The 16,920-nt window shown below is 42.6% G+C and overlaps 5 protein-coding genes across 5 annotated transcripts; 1 reads left to right on the forward strand and 4 right to left on the reverse strand.

The window, feature by feature from the left end:
• Positions 1-1,305: 1,305 nt before the first annotated feature.
• Positions 1,306-2,170, reverse strand: LOC138412485 (histone H1-like). Its single transcript, XM_069536455.1, has one exon. It carries the CDS (start codon positions 2,029-2,031, stop codon positions 1,408-1,410), a length of 624 nt encoding a protein of 207 aa, XP_069392556.1. The 5' UTR covers positions 2,032-2,170; the 3' UTR covers positions 1,306-1,407.
• Positions 2,171-6,157: 3,987 nt separating this feature from the next.
• On the reverse strand, positions 6,158-6,605 carry LOC138412454 (histone H2B). The gene has a single exon (XM_069536326.1). The coding sequence runs from the start codon at positions 6,581-6,583 to the stop codon at positions 6,209-6,211; it is 375 nt and encodes a 124-aa protein (XP_069392427.1). The 5' UTR covers positions 6,584-6,605; the 3' UTR covers positions 6,158-6,208.
• A 4,443-nt stretch (positions 6,606-11,048) lies between these two features.
• LOC138412500 (histone H3) lies at positions 11,049-11,820 on the reverse strand. The gene has a single exon (XM_069536472.1). The coding sequence runs from the start codon at positions 11,582-11,584 to the stop codon at positions 11,174-11,176; it is 411 nt and encodes a 136-aa protein (XP_069392573.1). The 5' UTR covers positions 11,585-11,820; the 3' UTR covers positions 11,049-11,173.
• Positions 11,821-11,887: 67 nt separating this feature from the next.
• LOC138412491 (histone H2A) lies at positions 11,888-12,337 on the forward strand. Its single transcript, XM_069536461.1, has one exon. It carries the CDS (start codon positions 11,930-11,932, stop codon positions 12,314-12,316), a length of 387 nt encoding a protein of 128 aa, XP_069392562.1. The 5' UTR covers positions 11,888-11,929; the 3' UTR covers positions 12,317-12,337.
• Positions 12,338-15,512: 3,175 nt separating this feature from the next.
• LOC138412228 (histone H1-like) lies at positions 15,513-16,564 on the reverse strand. The gene has a single exon (XM_069535652.1). The coding sequence runs from the start codon at positions 16,292-16,294 to the stop codon at positions 15,671-15,673; it is 624 nt and encodes a 207-aa protein (XP_069391753.1). The 5' UTR covers positions 16,295-16,564; the 3' UTR covers positions 15,513-15,670.
• Positions 16,565-16,920: the final 356 nt, after the last annotated feature.

Here is a 16,920-nt window from a genome sequence, read left to right on the forward strand (position 1 = left end):
CCACAGACACTGAGTCTGGTTCTAGAAGTGTATTTCTGTTAAAGGGGAGTTTGTTCTATTCTCTCCATGTAGCATCCCCGGCTGAATGATGATCAGACTCTTCAACTGATGGTCCAAAGTGTTTATTGAAGGAACCTGGTACACTTGAACGCACCGTAAGAGCTATGAAAAAAGTATAACAATAAATGTAATTATCTTCTTCATGACCTTATTGTATGATAAATCCACTCAAAATGCATTTAACTTCAGACCGGACATTAGCTGAGCTAATGCTAATTAGCGGTACCGCTATCTCAAAACATTACATCAAGAGTATACAAAACCGTAAAAGTTACCGCGATTCGAACTACACATTAAACATGTCATGAGGTGATATGAAAACAAACATTGTGCCCTCTATCAACCAGGTGCTCGGTAAACAGAGTTATCTTTTCCTCATTTTCAGTAAACCCCTTGCTGTCACACTTCTAATACGCAGACGCACACTATCCACAACAACGGATGCTTTTGATACACAGCGAGGCGCTTTCAAAATAAAAGTCCAGCATTTAGCGTCTAATTTAATTAATGAAATAATAACCTGGCTTCAAAGCATATCAGGAAACTAAATGAAAACAACATGTCCTTAGAAAAAATTATATAATTAATGGTCATTTACACTCCACAGTCGTCAGTGTTTCTCATTGTGAGAACCTTTGGGTTTCTCTATAATGTTGTACGGCCTCTGTAAAGTGCCCTGAGATGTTATTATTCTGTGCTATACAAATCAAATAAAATATCAATTTCTACAGTTAGATTTTCTGATTGTGATATGTGATCCTGACAGACTCTTCACATCTGTCAGGATCACATATCACAATCAGAAAATCTAACTGTAGAAATATATGATTTAAAGCAGACATTGTCTAATTTCTAAACAGCTCACCGGCAACTAAGTAAGTATATATATACATATATATATATATATACATATATATATATATTCTTTAAGAAGAAGACAATCTCAAGTATAATTATATTATATAAAGCTGAACATCATGTTGCACAGTGTGTGTGTGTGTGTGTGTGTGTGTGTGTGTGTGTGTGTGTGTGTGTGTGTGTGTGTGTGTGTGTCAGTAGTAGTCTGCTTCTCCTTCACAGTGTCTTTTAAGATGTTTATAACGAGTTGATAGTATTTTGATGGTTTGACATTAAATTACTTCTTAATCTTGACATTGTAACAAATAAATATTGAACATGTTTCTATCTAACTCGACTCTCTTTAGTTAAGAAGTCAGTCTCTACATCTGTGTTGCCAGTGAGTGACAGTGGTGATGTTTGATGAGGAAGCAGCTCTTTGTGGATAGACGTGTGTGGCTCTTAAAAGAGCCTTTTAGCAGGATGAACATGTTTCACAGTGAGGACAGCTCACTTCTTCTTGGCTGCTGTCTTCTTCACTTTGGGTTTGGCAGCCTTCTTCGCGGGGGCTTTCTTGGCTGCAGGAGCCTTCTTCGCCACCTTCTTGGGGCTCTTGACTGCCACCTTCTTAGGGCTCTTCGCCACCTTCTTGGGGCTCTTGGCTGCTTTCTTGGCCGCTGCTGGTTTCGTCACCTTCTTCGGGGACTTTTTAGCGGCTGCTGGCTTCTTGGCTGCCGCTGCTTTGGCCTTTTTAGCCGCTAGGGGTTTCTTGGCGGCGGGCTTCTTCACTTTGGGAGCAGCCTTCTTGACCGGCTTCTTCACCTTGGGCTCCACCTTCTTGTTGATCTTGAACGAGCCGGAGGCCCCGGTTCCCTTGGTCTGGACCAGAGTCCCCTTGATCACCAGGCCCTTGATGGCGGTGTTGACGCGGGACTTGTTCTTCTCCACATCGTAGCCTCCGGCAGCCAGAGCCTTCTTGAGGGCGGCCGCTGACACGCCGCTCCGCTCCTTGGACGCGGACACGGCTTCGATGATGATCTCCCTGACGCTGGGGCCGACCTTCTTCGGTTTCACAACCTTCTTCTTGGCCGCTTTGGCCGGGGCGGGGGCTGGAGCTGGAGCGACTTCTGCCATCTTTGTCTCTGAGTTTAGATCAACGAGGAACTATCGGAGTGAGTGAGCGGACTGATGAAGAGTCCCGATCGGGAGGCGGTACTTGAACACACCATGAGAACCGTGGAGACTCAATCCAGCCGTGGCAGCTGTGTGCAGTGTGAACGCCGAGACACTTGTGTTTTCTCTTCACTGATAAACGAGTGAAACATCAGTGGGTGAGCGGTGCTGGAGGCTGACAGTGAGGAAGCAGGTAGCGGACTTGTGTGTCTTCATATTGAAGTCATGAAGAGCTCTGATGCTCTCTGCATTTTGTCGGTGGAGCCTCCAAACCTCACCCGTTCACCGCGGTGAGCAGCGCTGCTCGGCGGCTTTTCCCACTCGTTTCTCTCCTAAAATGACTTGAAAAGCACCACAGCTCCACCAACATCCGTCTCCCAGCTGCTCCACATGTTGGTTCAGAGAGACCGAGTCAAAACAAGCACCTGCTGATGATCCTTTAGAAGAAAGTCAGGTTATTGTGCAGGCAGCAAACACACCGCTGATGGCCGAGGCTCATGGTGAAGTGGAGCCAGACTTTCTATCAGAGCCGTGAACGTTTCATGCTGAGGATGCTGGAGAGTCATTCTATAATTAGAGCTACATTTCATGTCCATGGGTTGGATCTGTCAAGTTTACTAAATATTAACTTCAAACAATGATCACATTCATATTGGGCCACATTTCTCTTTCATTTAATACAAAAACTCAACAGGTTCCTTCATTTATTAGACAAGTTGTATGTTATACTGGAATTTGCATTTTTTGCTATTGTTCGATTTCGTAAAAAATGTTTTTCTTCATTTTAAAGATACAAGTGTTTGTATAGTATGTTCATCATTATTTATGCAAAATAATCATTAAACAATGACAAAGGTTTATCAAAAACTATTTGTCTCATATATTAAATTATTCCCTTTGTGTGTTTAAAAAAGTCTCAGAATTTTATAGCCAGTAACATATTCATATTACAAATGAAGACCTCAGTCTCAACATACACTCAAGTGTATCCAGAATATACACCCTCAGGGACAATCATGTTGGATGCTCTCACCATTCTTTTTTATTTATTTTGTGAATTGATAGTCATCAACTATATCAGGAATTAGTTGAGGTCTTGTTTAGACATTTAGCTGCACCAGATTCATGGTCCTGATGTTGTGCATGCTGGATCACTGTCATGTTTACTGGAGCACTTTAATACAATGCAGGACTTTGTCAATGTTTTTTTATTAAAATCTGTGTGACTCTTTTGAATCATGTCTATAATCACACATGTGACCGGACACACACAGCACTACACTTTTAAAACCTGATTTTAAAAGCATAATGAAAAGTACCTTCAGAGTTATTGTATATGATTACATTACTTCTACTTTTCTATTCATTGTGTGTATTTCTAACTTGTCACTACTCCTTCCACTGTATTTGTTTCATGACACTATTATCTTATAAATGTTACTCTTGTACTTTACTCTTCCATTAGCAGGAGCTGCAGATGTTAACATTTAAATCAAGTGTAGTGTGCAGTCTGGGTTAAAGTCAAGTTTTGACCAAGGTGTTTACATCATAGTGAGCAACAACTCAAACCTATGACTAACTGGAAGACACAGGAACAGACTTATGTATCATTTTTGTTGTATATTATTTCCAACCTTGGCAATGGCCCTGCATCGATGTGTTCACACACTTGGAGATACAATCAAAACCACATTTCACAAAGGCTACACATTTTCAGAGTATGATTGCAAACTACTAAATTGGACACATTGTTTCAGGGACATGGACAAAGACAAACAGTTACATTGTCAATCGGTCCTATTCATTATGAGATTTTTATATATTTGTTCTCATTTTAACCCTCCTATTGTCCTTGGGGTCATTTTGACACCATTAAATGTTTAACATCTCTAATTTATAAAAACAAAATAGTTAACTTCATTTTTTGGCTTCACATTTGATTCATGATTTATTGTCAATGACCTGGATGCATAGTGTACACCCAGGACCCAGGCTGTTTTAGATGTGTAGAACAAAATATTTGAAGTATCAATGTTTTACACATATTTATATTGGTTGTTTAGATGATATCGAGGTCACCATAACATCTACTTTTCTAATCATTAAAACTCTTCCCTCTGCTTTGGAGCCTAATCTACCGACCATAACTGTCGTGTGAGAACCACTGATGGTTCATCAGACATGGGGAGACATGCACAGCAGCTTTCTGAACCATTTCCCTCGGTGCTCTATGTGCTTTGTGTTATACTTCTCTAATCAGTCCTAATGTAACTTTTATCTTTAACCAAGCTTGTTACAGACTCTATTCCTACTTGACGGGAGCGTGCTACAGTTCTACTGTTCCACAAAACTGGTCAAGTGTCAGACCTTAATATCTACAGTCCTACATCCAACCTCTGCTCCTGTGGGGGCGCTAGTGCACCATAGACTTTATTATCAGCGGATCCACAGAGGAGGAATACGTCCACCTCTGTCTTCTACCACGTCCTCATGCAGGCTATGAATAGCTGTGATTCCCGCGGATCACACTATTGACTAGCTCTCATCTGACTGAAGAGAAATGTCTGGACGAGGAAAGGGAGGAAAAGGTCTCGGTAAAGGAGGCGCAAAGCGTCACCGCAAAGTTCTCCGTGATAACATCCAGGGAATCACCAAGCCCGCCATCCGCCGCCTGGCTCGCCGTGGCGGAGTGAAGCGTATCTCCGGTCTGATCTATGAGGAGACCCGCGGCGTGTTGAAGGTTTTCCTGGAGAATGTCATCCGCGATGCTGTCACCTACACCGAGCACGCCAAGAGGAAGACCGTGACCGCCATGGACGTGGTGTATGCTCTGAAGAGACAGGGCCGCACTCTGTACGGCTTCGGTGGATAAACTCACTTTCAACAGCTCAACAACACAACGGCTCTTTTAAGAGCCACACACTGAGTCAATGAGAGCTCACATCCTCTGCTCAACACTCATCACTAGTTCTTCCAGAGATCAACAATCAATCAGGGTCTGATCATTGATGAAAACATTATCAACCATATATAAACCATGTTAGCACAAGAATGAAAGCAATTAGATTCAGTTTCTCTCTGTAGTTAGTTTCAACCCAACATGTATAAAAACACAACATTCATATCTACATTTACACCTTAACTCTAATATGGATTTTTAACCTTCACTATCTCAGATTGGTAAAATATCATGTTCTTATGTGACTGTCCAGAAAGAGGATGCAGACTGGACCACAGTCATATGATGGGTGGTGGAGTGGAACTTGATTCATTTCTTAAAACCCACAGATCCTGCTGTACTACGTGAAAGAAAATGTTTCCTTTTTCTGAATTGAAAATATGTTTTCACCTGTAATCCTCCTTGACTTCATGGCTCCTTCCCAGCATTAACTTTTCTATAAGAACACTCTGCACTCAGAGGGCTGTGTTGTTCCTCCCCAACAGTCTTAGCATGTCTTTCTAACCCAGACGCTGTTGAAGTAACAATACTGGAGGTATCAATGTCCTGACTTTCAATGTTTGAAATAACTAATGTTTTTCTTCATTCATTTTACGTTTTAAATGATTGAATCATCTAAATAAGTTAACGAATGATCTGATCAACAGAACCAATAAATCCATTATCATTAGCAGACTCATCACAAAATGTTTTCTTGACACAAACTTCCAGCAGTGGGAAAATATATCAATTTCAAGTTCATGTCTCTAATCATATATTTATTGTCATGTCCATTAACACTGGTTTAATCACTGAATTCACTTAGTCAAATGTTAATTTTCTGTATAGCCTGTCATAATACTGTATCATTTGCATGCACTGCTGCCTTGTGGTCAACTTGTGCTATAACATCAGTTTGTTAAGAAATGATTGATGTTTATTTCCTCATTTATCATGTGAGTAACATATTGTCACTTAAACCACTCAGAGCTGTGGACACTGGACAACACAAACAGTTGTATATGAACTATTAGTATTAAATTCCACCATGATTGAATTCACCACAGTTCCAGTATTAGTGTAAAGTGGCTATTTGAGTGTTGGTGCACATGTTGTTGGAGTCAGGACAGTTTGTCTCCATAGAGAAAGTGTGTGGCTCTTAAAAGAGCCGTTGGTTTGATGTCATGTCTCCAGAGTGGTTTACTTGGAGCTGGTGTACTTGGTCACGGCCTTGGTGCCCTCAGACACGGCGTGTTTAGCCAGCTCACCGGGCAGCAGCAGGCGGACGGCGGTCTGAATCTCCCTGGAGGTGATGGTGGAGCGCTTGTTGTAATGAGCCAGACGAGAGGCCTCACCGGCGATGCGCTCGAAGATGTCGCTCACGAAGGAGTTCATGATGCCCATGGCCTTGGAGGAGATCCCAGTGTCGGGGTGGACCTGCTTCAGCACCTTGTACACGTAGATGGCGTAGCTCTCCTTCCTGCTCTTTCTCCTCTTCTTTCCGCCCTTACCGGGGGCCTTCGTCACCGCTTTCTTGGAGCCCTTCTTGGGCGCGGACTTCGCTGGTTCAGGCATCGTCACGATATTACTCGATCAAATGAATGGTGTCGTCAGTGAACAGGCTGTATTTGAACACAACACATGTAAAGTTGCTGTGCTGTTCCCTCTCTGTGATTGGCTGAATGTTAATCGTCAGTGTAACAGCAGTGGGCGTGTCTCCATGTCCAGAGTCCATTATTCTGCTGCTGACAGAGGTTGAACTGTAGAGATGAACTGGAACATTTGGGGGGTTAAGAAATGCATGATGTCTGAAACTATATATGTTCTTATTATTGATGTTAGTATCACATTAGTATCATTTCAAACTATCTGAACTAAAGCGACCTGATAAACACACTGCTCTAAATATTAAGGGAACACTTGATTGTCACAGTAAAACACCAAGTCAGTTAAACTTCAGGTTTATTAATCTGTTCATTTAGATTGAACTGAATATAATTATTGTCTTCATTATAACAACCAGTCTGACGGAGCTTAAATGTGATGGTTACATAAGTATTCCTGGTCTCCCTACTGTCTCTCTCTCTTTGTGTCCCCAACACCTTAGTTAAGTTGATTCATGTGTTTTTGGTAATTTACATAAATGTTTACAATGTTGACTGTTGAGTTATTTACATGTGTGTGTTTCTACATGAAACTATTTAGCTTCATTAGTAACAAAGTGTTGAACCTGCATCTGCACTTCTTTCACCTCAGTCTGTGGCCTTTCTGGCTTCCTCTTGGTTAGTTCAGTCACAGGAGTGAGAAGCAGGAAGTATGTGTGGTTGATGATGATCAGTGAGGAGATCAGTAAAGTACAGCTTCACAAGTCTGTCTCCAGTTTCATCACATCAAGAGATTCAACTCTCCACATTGAACACTCACGTTACACTAAGATCATGATTCTATCAACCTCTGCTACATGCTGTGACTGGGACTTTCATTCATTCATTCATTCATTCATTTCATTCATCTGTTTACAGCCTAATTTAACTGCACACAGTCCTTTATCCCCATTTATGTCAATCTTCTATGGTCACTTCATATTTTGAATGTAGTTTAAGGTTGCATAAAACATTTTTATTTCTATAGTTACCTTCTAGTTTTTATATAGATGATTAGCATGGGTTAACCTAACAGTTTAATATTTATTTTATATGCATATTTTCTGCAAATATTTAATATCCCTACACATTTTGAATTCCTCTGTATTTATATAAGTCCTATGCAAATGTTTTAATTTCTCTGTCAAAGTTTGATTGTGCTTCAATTGTTTAATTTAGTTTCTTTAATTCCTCTGTACACATTTAAATGTACATTAATCTCAGGCATTTTGTGTACGATTACTGTGTTATGAGTTAGCCCTAATGCATAAGTCTAATGTATGTTCAATGTATGTTACTGCCACTGGAAGCTTGAATCTCCTTAGGGATCAATAAAGAATCTATCTATCTTCAGACCCTGATTGATTGTTGCTCTCAGGAAGAACTAGTGATGAGTGTTGAGCAGAGGATGTGAGCTCTCATTGACTCAGTGTGTGGCTCTTAAAAGAGCCGTTGTGTTGTTGAGCTGTTGAAAGTGAGTTTATCCACCGAAGCCGTACAGAGTGCGGCCCTGTCTCTTCAGAGCATACACCACGTCCATGGCGGTCACGGTCTTCCTCTTGGCGTGCTCGGTGTAGGTGACAGCATCGCGGATGACATTCTCCAGGAAAACCTTCAACACGCCGCGGGTCTCCTCGTAGATCAGACCGGAGATACGCTTCACTCCGCCACGGCGAGCCAGGCGGCGGATGGCGGGCTTGGTGATTCCCTGGATGTTATCACGGAGAACTTTGCGGTGACGCTTTGCGCCTCCTTTACCGAGACCTTTTCCTCCCTTTCCTCGTCCAGACATTTCTCTTCAGTCAGATGAGATCGAGTCAATAGTGTGATCCGCGGGAACCCCAGCTATTCATAGGCTGCATGAGGACGTGCTAGAAGACATAGGTGGACGTATTCCTCCTCTGTGGATCCGCTGATAATAAAGTCTTTGGTGCGCTAGCGCCCCCACAGGACTTTGGATGTAGGACGGTAGATAATGAGGTTTCATTTAACCTTTGTGTCGTGTTCGGGTCAAATCTGACCGATTTCCATTTCGATCAATCATAAATATTGTGTTTTACATTTTATTGTCTCAAGGGCTTATGATATCCTCCACACTAGGCATTTGAACATTTACAATTGCTGATCACTACTTTCATTGAATTTTGAGTTGTTTAGTCAACTTTGTAACACCTGTGGTGTTCCCGGTCAAAAATGACCGCCATAGGAAATGAATGGGTGACCCTAGATTGTGTTCATTCATCAGAGAGTACACAACCACAAATCCACCACCACCACCACAAGCACACACAAACACACCTACACGCACACACACACACACACACACACACACACACACACACAGTAACAATACAACATGCAACTCCCCCAGAGCCTCAGATCAACACATTCAAGAGCAGCCACATCTGCCCCTGGTCACAAGCAACAACCAGCTCCCAGAACAATCACAACCAGTCTGTGTCGAATGCAACAAGCATTATACTGCTACAGAATGATTACAGAGAGAACTAATAAAACGGAATATATGAATAACTAGAAATCAAATTGTTTACCCCCCCCAATAATGTATGAAGTGCAATGCTCCCATGTAATGCACAAAGTTTACTCACTCATCTCATCCTTTGAGTCATTTTAATCACAGCAATTTAAAACCTCCAGGAAACTTTTATAATACAATGTTTATACAAGTGTATGTTTCAAGTATGTCATGTTTGTTGCTGACTACTAAAATAGCCCTTTAGGTAAATCTCTGTCCAGGATCAGAGTTGCTGATAATTGTAAATTAAAAATGGTCAGACAGAAAAAAGATTTGGGGGAAATATAATTAGATGTTTAATGTCTATGTCATATGTCAGAACAAGAGCAAGAGTGTGATTGAAACAGTGAGTTGGTTTAATTACATTTACAGTGAAATTGAATATATTAATTAATTATATGATGAAGACTGTTATTGAGATAAACATGAACATTGAAATCATTTATTATTAGGACTTTATCAGTCCTAAGAACCAGCACAGATACAAATTCAATTCTGACCATGGATTTATTGGTTCAGTTGATCATTGATCATTTGTTAACAATAAGCTTATTCAGATGATTGATGATTAAATGAGCAACTAAACATTATTGATCATTTCTTAACAAACTGATACAATTGCACAATTTGACCACAATGGAGCGGTGCATGCAAATGATACAGCATTATGACAGGCTATATCGAAAGTTAACACTTGACTAAACGAACAGGCACTAACATAAATGACAAGGTGTAGCATATGAGCTGGGTACACACCTGCACATTCACTCAGCTCAGGACCTCCTGGGTGAAGCTAATAGCATGCTAATTATCACATGAGCTTCTAAACAAAGTAGAATATTGACAACCAGTGTCATAATGAAACACAACATCAGGTATAAGTGATGATAACTCACATTGTCACTGACACACACTGTTCAAACAAGGATGTTTTACAACTTTGCTGAACAGACCTGCCAGAGGAGGAAGTGAACTACTATCTAGGTAAGTTTGCTACTAAACACGAGCTGTATCCAGGATCAGTGTTGTCAACAGATTATTTTAATTATAATGGTCAGACAGAAGAGGACTGGTAAGTAATATTGTTTCATTTTTAATGTCATATGTCAGAAGATATAAATGTCGTCATCAGAACGGCTGTAATCGTAGTTTTCCTCTATGTTGTCTTCCTGCTCTGACACATCCTCTTTCAAATCAATATCTGCTTCCTCATCTTGGAAGATCAGATCAAGGGCGTCTTGCACAGTTTGTCTTGCTGTCGTAACCTCAGTCACTGAAATGGCAGCTCACTTACATTAATAATGTCATTATTAAGACCCCCAACCCCTCTTTTTAACTCTGTTAGTTCAGAAACATGTATTTTAATTTATATATTTATTGGATTATTTTGTTCCACAGCTCATGCTTTCAGGTGCAGATCTCTTATCTGTGTCAAGTCACCCTCTGACCTCTGTTCCTTATGTAAACAATATATAATCACTCTTATGCTGTTTTACTCTTTCGCTGTTTCGAGATCCCCCCACCCTTCATTACAGTAATCATTGAATCAACAGTGTGAGTGAGCTTGTGATAACGTTCCTCTGTTGTACTGACACATGGCTGTGAATAAAATGTCAGAGGAGTTGATTATTGACATATGTTGACAGTGTCATCTGATCAACACAGACAAAAATAGAATGTATGTCCAGAATCAGCGTGGTCTGTAATTGTAAATTTAAAAAAATGGTCTGACAGATCTAGAGTGTGGTTGAAAGTGAAATGGTTTATTCAAATTTACTCACACTATTTTAATTTAATGAATTAAATGCTATGACTGTCATAAGCAACATCACTTATATTGGTTGATTATTTGGTGATGAAAGCTTCTAGATCTATGATCAGTCAGTAACTAGTGAGAGCAGCGGAGGAGTTTTGTCTTGAGTGCAGTGAAGTGGCTCTTAAAAGAGCCGTTGTTATCGTCAGTGGAGCAGCAGCAGTAGCAGCAGTTTAAGCTCTCTCTCCGCGGATGCGGCGGGCCAGCTGGATGTCCTTGGGCATGATGGTCACCCTCTTGGCGTGGATGGCGCACAGGTTGGTGTCCTCGAACAGGCCGACCAGGTAAGCCTCGCTGGCCTCCTGCAGAGCCATGACAGCGGAGCTCTGGAAGCGCAGGTCGGTCTTGAAATCCTGAGCGATTTCTCTGACCAGGCGCTGGAAGGGCAGCTTGCGGATCAGCAGCTCCGTAGATTTCTGGTAGCGACGGATCTCTCTCAGAGCCACGGTACCGGGCCTGTAACGGTGAGGCTTCTTCACGCCGCCGGTGGCCGGGGCGCTTTTACGCGCAGCCTTGGTGGCCAGCTGCTTCCTGGGGGCTTTGCCTCCGGTGGATTTACGAGCGGTCTGCTTGGTTCTTGCCATTGTATGTGTTCTCTCTCTGATCGGGAGAAAAAGTGAAGTAGAGCAGCGACACTCTGACTTTAAACGACGGAGCTTGTTGCGAAATGGTGACGCGGTATCAGATCCCCGGGTCCTGATTGGTGAGAGGCTCCTCCTGAAGCTCAGCGCCGCCGAAAGGAGCGACCCACCGCCCGAGTCCCCTCTGCTTATTGGAGAAAAGTGCAGAACGACCTCCCGTGATCCGCTGGAGTCTTCTTCTCTGGTTGGTCCGGCATGAACCGTCCCGCGTGATCCGCTGATATATAAGCGAGGGTTCGAGCTGTTTATCGCAGTTTCTCTTGACGTGTTTCCGGAAACAAATTGAAAATGTCTGGCAGAGGCAAAACAGGCGGAAAGGCCAGAGCGAAGGCAAAGACCCGCTCGTCCCGCGCTGGGCTCCAGTTCCCCGTCGGTCGTGTTCACAGGCTGCTGCGTAAAGGCAACTATGCTCAGCGCGTCGGTGCCGGCGCCCCCGTCTACCTGGCGGCTGTGCTGGAGTACCTGACCGCTGAGATCCTGGAGCTGGCTGGAAACGCCGCCCGCGACAACAAGAAGACCCGTATCATCCCCCGCCACCTGCAGCTGGCCGTCCGCAACGACGAGGAGCTCAACAAACTCCTGGGCGGAGTGACCATCGCTCAGGGCGGCGTGCTGCCCAACATCCAGGCTGTTCTGTTGCCCAAGAAGACCGAGAAGGCCGCCAAGTCCAAGTAAAGCGAAGCTGCTGGAAACCACCAACACAAAGGCTCTTTTAAGAGCCACACACTCACCTCTGGTAAAGAGCAAGTCTCCTCATGTCCCCCACCAACTTGGAAAATACACAATTACCGAACAAACACGGTACAGATGTTATACCTCAGGTTGTTGGGTACCCATAGAAAATAAAGACTCGTGATTATTATTGTTTCAGGACAATGATCCATTCAAAACAAAACAAAAAAGTCATTTGACAAATTATTTCAAGTTGTGGGTTAAATGATCATAGTGATGGGTAAATTGAGTCCTCTATGGGTAAATGGTGCCACATTAATAACTGATACAACATATATTCCATCAATTTAACAAAGGCAAAAACGTTTTAAGTAAAACCATGTTTGTTTACTGTTGTTCAACATGTTTCTCAAACATTTTAGTAAGGGTTAAATTATGACCTCTTTGTGTTAGAAACAGAAAGAATGTATGTATACATGTACTTTTGTGTAGTTAAAAAATGTTTGTGTGACTCGAACATGACATCAGCCAACAAGGTATCCATTAAATACACATTTTAACACATACATATACTTTTACAGTTTGTATGTGTGTAAGAAATCTGTGAGCAATGACTCAATTGCTCAATTTATCCCACATCCACCATTTTCACAAAACTGGTTCACACAGTAACTCAGATCAACAGTTATTTTGAGTTTATGAACATGATGAATTCACTTTGCGTGACTGACTGATTCATCTTACTCTGTTCTCCCCTACGTGTGTATTTAAATGTGTAGCCTGTTTCCACATAGACTTGAAGTGTAAAGCGGCTGCGCTCTGCTCCACAACATCCATTCAGAGAAACAAACTGTTGAAGTACAGCACCTAAACACAACTTACTGCTCTGTCCATGGTCCTGAAACAATGTGTCTAATTTAGTAGTTTAAACTTATATTCTGAAAGTTAGTAGCCTTCGTCAGACGTGGTTTTAACGTTAGCTCCAACTGTGTAAACAAGCCTACACAGGGCTGTTGTCAAGGTGGAGAAAACAAGTCAGGATAGGGTTCGAGAGGTTTGTGAATGAGCTCCACCAAGTTAGATATCTAACGTCATGTAAAGTTGTTCAGCTCGCGAACTATTTGGCTTGACTACGTTACTGTGAGTAACTTCAGTAATAATGTTTTATTATATTATTGGTTCAGAAATAACGTTAGTGCAGATGCTGCAGTGTGAAACTTGTTGAGCTGGACTTTATTTATGAATGAACACTTTACCTACCAGGTATAGACCTGTTTTCATAACTTGCTAACAATTAAAGCAAATTATTGCACATGATGCATTACATTATATATCCAATACTTTTAATGTGAAAGAACTCCATACTGCACACTCATTGTCTTTGTAGTACACTGTTTAATCCCAAACCATATTCAAATACATTGTTGAATATCCACAGAATATAAGGACACAGACTTTGTTTGAAAGTAACACTTATCTCTGCAATAATGCCATCACTTTATGTTTCCTGTCATTTTATTAGGGACGGACGAACCTGAGGAACACAGCTGTGCTGACCGTGTTCTGTCTCTTATGGCAAAAAAGAAAAGACAACACTTTGTATCTAAAGTTTATCAAATCATATAGAAATGGACTCAATATTATTATCATGTGGACCAGAACTGTTTACAACAGTGGTGTGCGGAGATTATAATCACATCTGCACTGAGTCTAATTCACTGTGAATTCTATAACAGGCTAAAAAAAAGAGGTTGTAATAGTAATGGCGGTTATACAAGTCTGTATCACATGCAACTTACACATGCAGCTTATTAATATGAACTCATTAAAATTACAATTAAATGACAAAACACAAGCCTTTAATAAAAGTAGTTAACTTGCTTCAAACTGTTCATTAGACGTGTTAAATAAACGGGAAGTTACCACAATAACATCAAAAACCACTTGAGGCTTGTAAGTATATGTAGTGTGATAATGATAATAGATACATCAATAGGTTTTGTGGTTGTAAAGTTTCAGGGTAACTTACCTCTGCTCGGTTCGATGTTACGACTTCGACCATCCCAGCAACAACACCGCAGCGCTAGCCGGTTAGCAGTCGCGGGTAGCATTTAGCCTAGCTCCTTAGCCTGAGCTAACCAGGTAACGATAAGCTCTGTGGGAGTGGCTCAGTTGTGAGTCTTCACTCGGCCCACCTAGCGTCCACTCGCGCGCCTCCTCTTTGCCCATTTATGGGTTAGCCAGGAACTAGGAGGAGTCAGACACCGGCAAGATGGCGCTGGGTGAAACGCCCACTGCGAGCCTCATTTTCGCTCTTCAGAAACCAACGGGTGACGTCACGGACACTACGTCCATCTTTATATACAGTCTCAGGTTTTAACGTGAGCTCCAAGTGTGTGAACACACCTACACAGGGCTGTTGTCAAGGTGGAGAGAACAAGTCAGGATAGGGTTCGAGAGGTTTAGATACAAAGGTAAAGAGATTATGATTTGAAAGAAACTCTTTTAAATCTGAAAAACTAAATTGCTATTGAGCAATTACATGTGAGCACTGGGTGTAAATGACTATATGTGGACACACCCGAGCAGAGTCATAGTCAAGATGTGAAAAACAATCTTCAGGTGGGAGTTACTTAGATTTACTTCCACACAAGATCTGTTGATATTTACATGAAACAAATTAACTTAGTGTTTGAATCATGAGATGAGAATAAAACAGGAGCAGCTGACCTAGTGGAAAACAAAGCTTCTGACAGGACATGTAGGAGACTTCATCATGGTAGTGGACGGTGTTCTGGTTCACATATTGTAGTGCAGCGCCATCTCTTGGAATCCGGATGTTACTACATATTCTCATGCAAAGTGGACATCGACAATTCTAAGCAGCTCAAAGTCAATAACTGACTCATTCTTATGCGTTTACAAATATAAATATACAGTAAGACAATAAATATGTTTCTACACAACCAAATATGACAAATGAATACTTCTTAAGAAGAAAATCTAAAGTATAAATATATGATCTAAAGCTGAAATCAATGTACATGATGTTGCACAGTGTGTGTGTGGGTGTGTGTGTGTGTGTCAGTAGTAGTCTGCTTCTCCTTCAGTGTCTAAAGATATTTTAAATGTATTTGATGCATTTGACATTAAATAACTTGTCATTGTAACAAATAAATATTGAACATGTTTCTATCTAACTCGACTCTCTTTAGTTAAGAAGTCAGTCTCTACATATGTGTTGCCAGTGAGTGACAGTGGTGATGTTTGATGAGGAAGCAGCTCTTTGTGGATCGACGTGTGTGGCTCTTAAAAGAGCCTTTTAGCAGGATGAACATGTTTCACAGTGAGGACAGCTCACTTCTTCTTGGCTGCTGTCTTCTTCACTTTGGGTTTGGCAGCCTTCTTCGCGGGGGCTTTCTTGGCTGCAGGAGCCTTTTTCGCCACCTTCTTGGGGCTCTTGACTGCCACCTTCTTAGGGCTCTTGGCCACCTTCTTGGGGCTCTTGGCTGCTTTCTTGGCCGCTGCGGGTTTCGTCACCTTCTTCGGGGACTTTTTAGCGGCTGCTGGCTTCTTGGCTGCCGCTGCTTTGGCCTTTTTAGCCGCTAGGGGTTTCTTGGCGGCGGGCTTCTTCACTTTGAGGGCAGCCGTCTTGACCGGCTTCTTCACCTTGGGCTCCACCTTCTTGTTGATCTTGAACGAGCCGGAGGCCCCGGTTCCCTTGGTCTGGACCAGAGTCCCCTTGATCACCAGGCCCTTGATGGCGGTGTTGACGCGGGACTTGTTCTTCTCCACATCGTAGCCTCCGGCAGCCAGAGCCTTCTTGAGGGCGGCCGCTGACACGCCGCTCCGCTCCTTGGACGCGGACACGGCTTCGATGATGATCTCCCTGACGCTGGGGCCGACCTTCTTCGGTTTCACAACCTTCTTCTTGGCCGCTTTGGCCGGGGCGGGGGCTGGAGCTGGAGGGACTTCTGCCATCTTTGTCTCTGAGTTTAGATCAACGAGGAACTATCGGAGTGACTGACGGACTAATGAAGAGTGCCGATCGGGAGGCGGTACTTGAACACACCATGAGAACCGTGTAGACTCAATCCAGCCGTGGCTCCTGTGTGCAGTGTGAACGCCGAGACACTTGTGTTTTCTCTTCACTGATAAACGAGTGAAACATCAGTGGGTGAGCGGTGCTGGAGGCTGACAGTGAGGAAGCAGGTAGCGGACTTGTGTGTCTTCATATTGAAGTCATGAAGAGCTCTGATGCTCTCTGCATTTTGTCGGTGGAGCCTCCAAACCTCACCCGTTCACCGCGGTGAGCAGCGCTGCTCGGCGGCTTTTCCCACTCGTTTCTCTCCTAAAATGACTTGAAAAGCACCACAGCTCCACCAACATCCGTCTCCCAGCTGCTCCACATGTTTGTTCAGAGAGACCGAGTCAAAACAAGCACCTGCTGATGATCCTTTGGAAGAAAGTCAGGTTATTGTGCAGGCAGCAAACACACCGCTGATGGCCGAGGCTCATGGTGAAGTGGAGCCAGACTTTCTATCAGAGCCGTGAACGTTTCATGCTGAGGATGCTGGAGAGTCATTCTATCATTAGAGCTACATTTC

The sequence above is a fragment of the Paralichthys olivaceus genome, chromosome 12 (genome assembly GCF_024713975.1).
Source record: "Paralichthys olivaceus isolate ysfri-2021 chromosome 12, ASM2471397v2, whole genome shotgun sequence".
Taxonomy (NCBI): Eukaryota; Metazoa; Chordata; class Actinopteri; order Pleuronectiformes; family Paralichthyidae; genus Paralichthys; species Paralichthys olivaceus.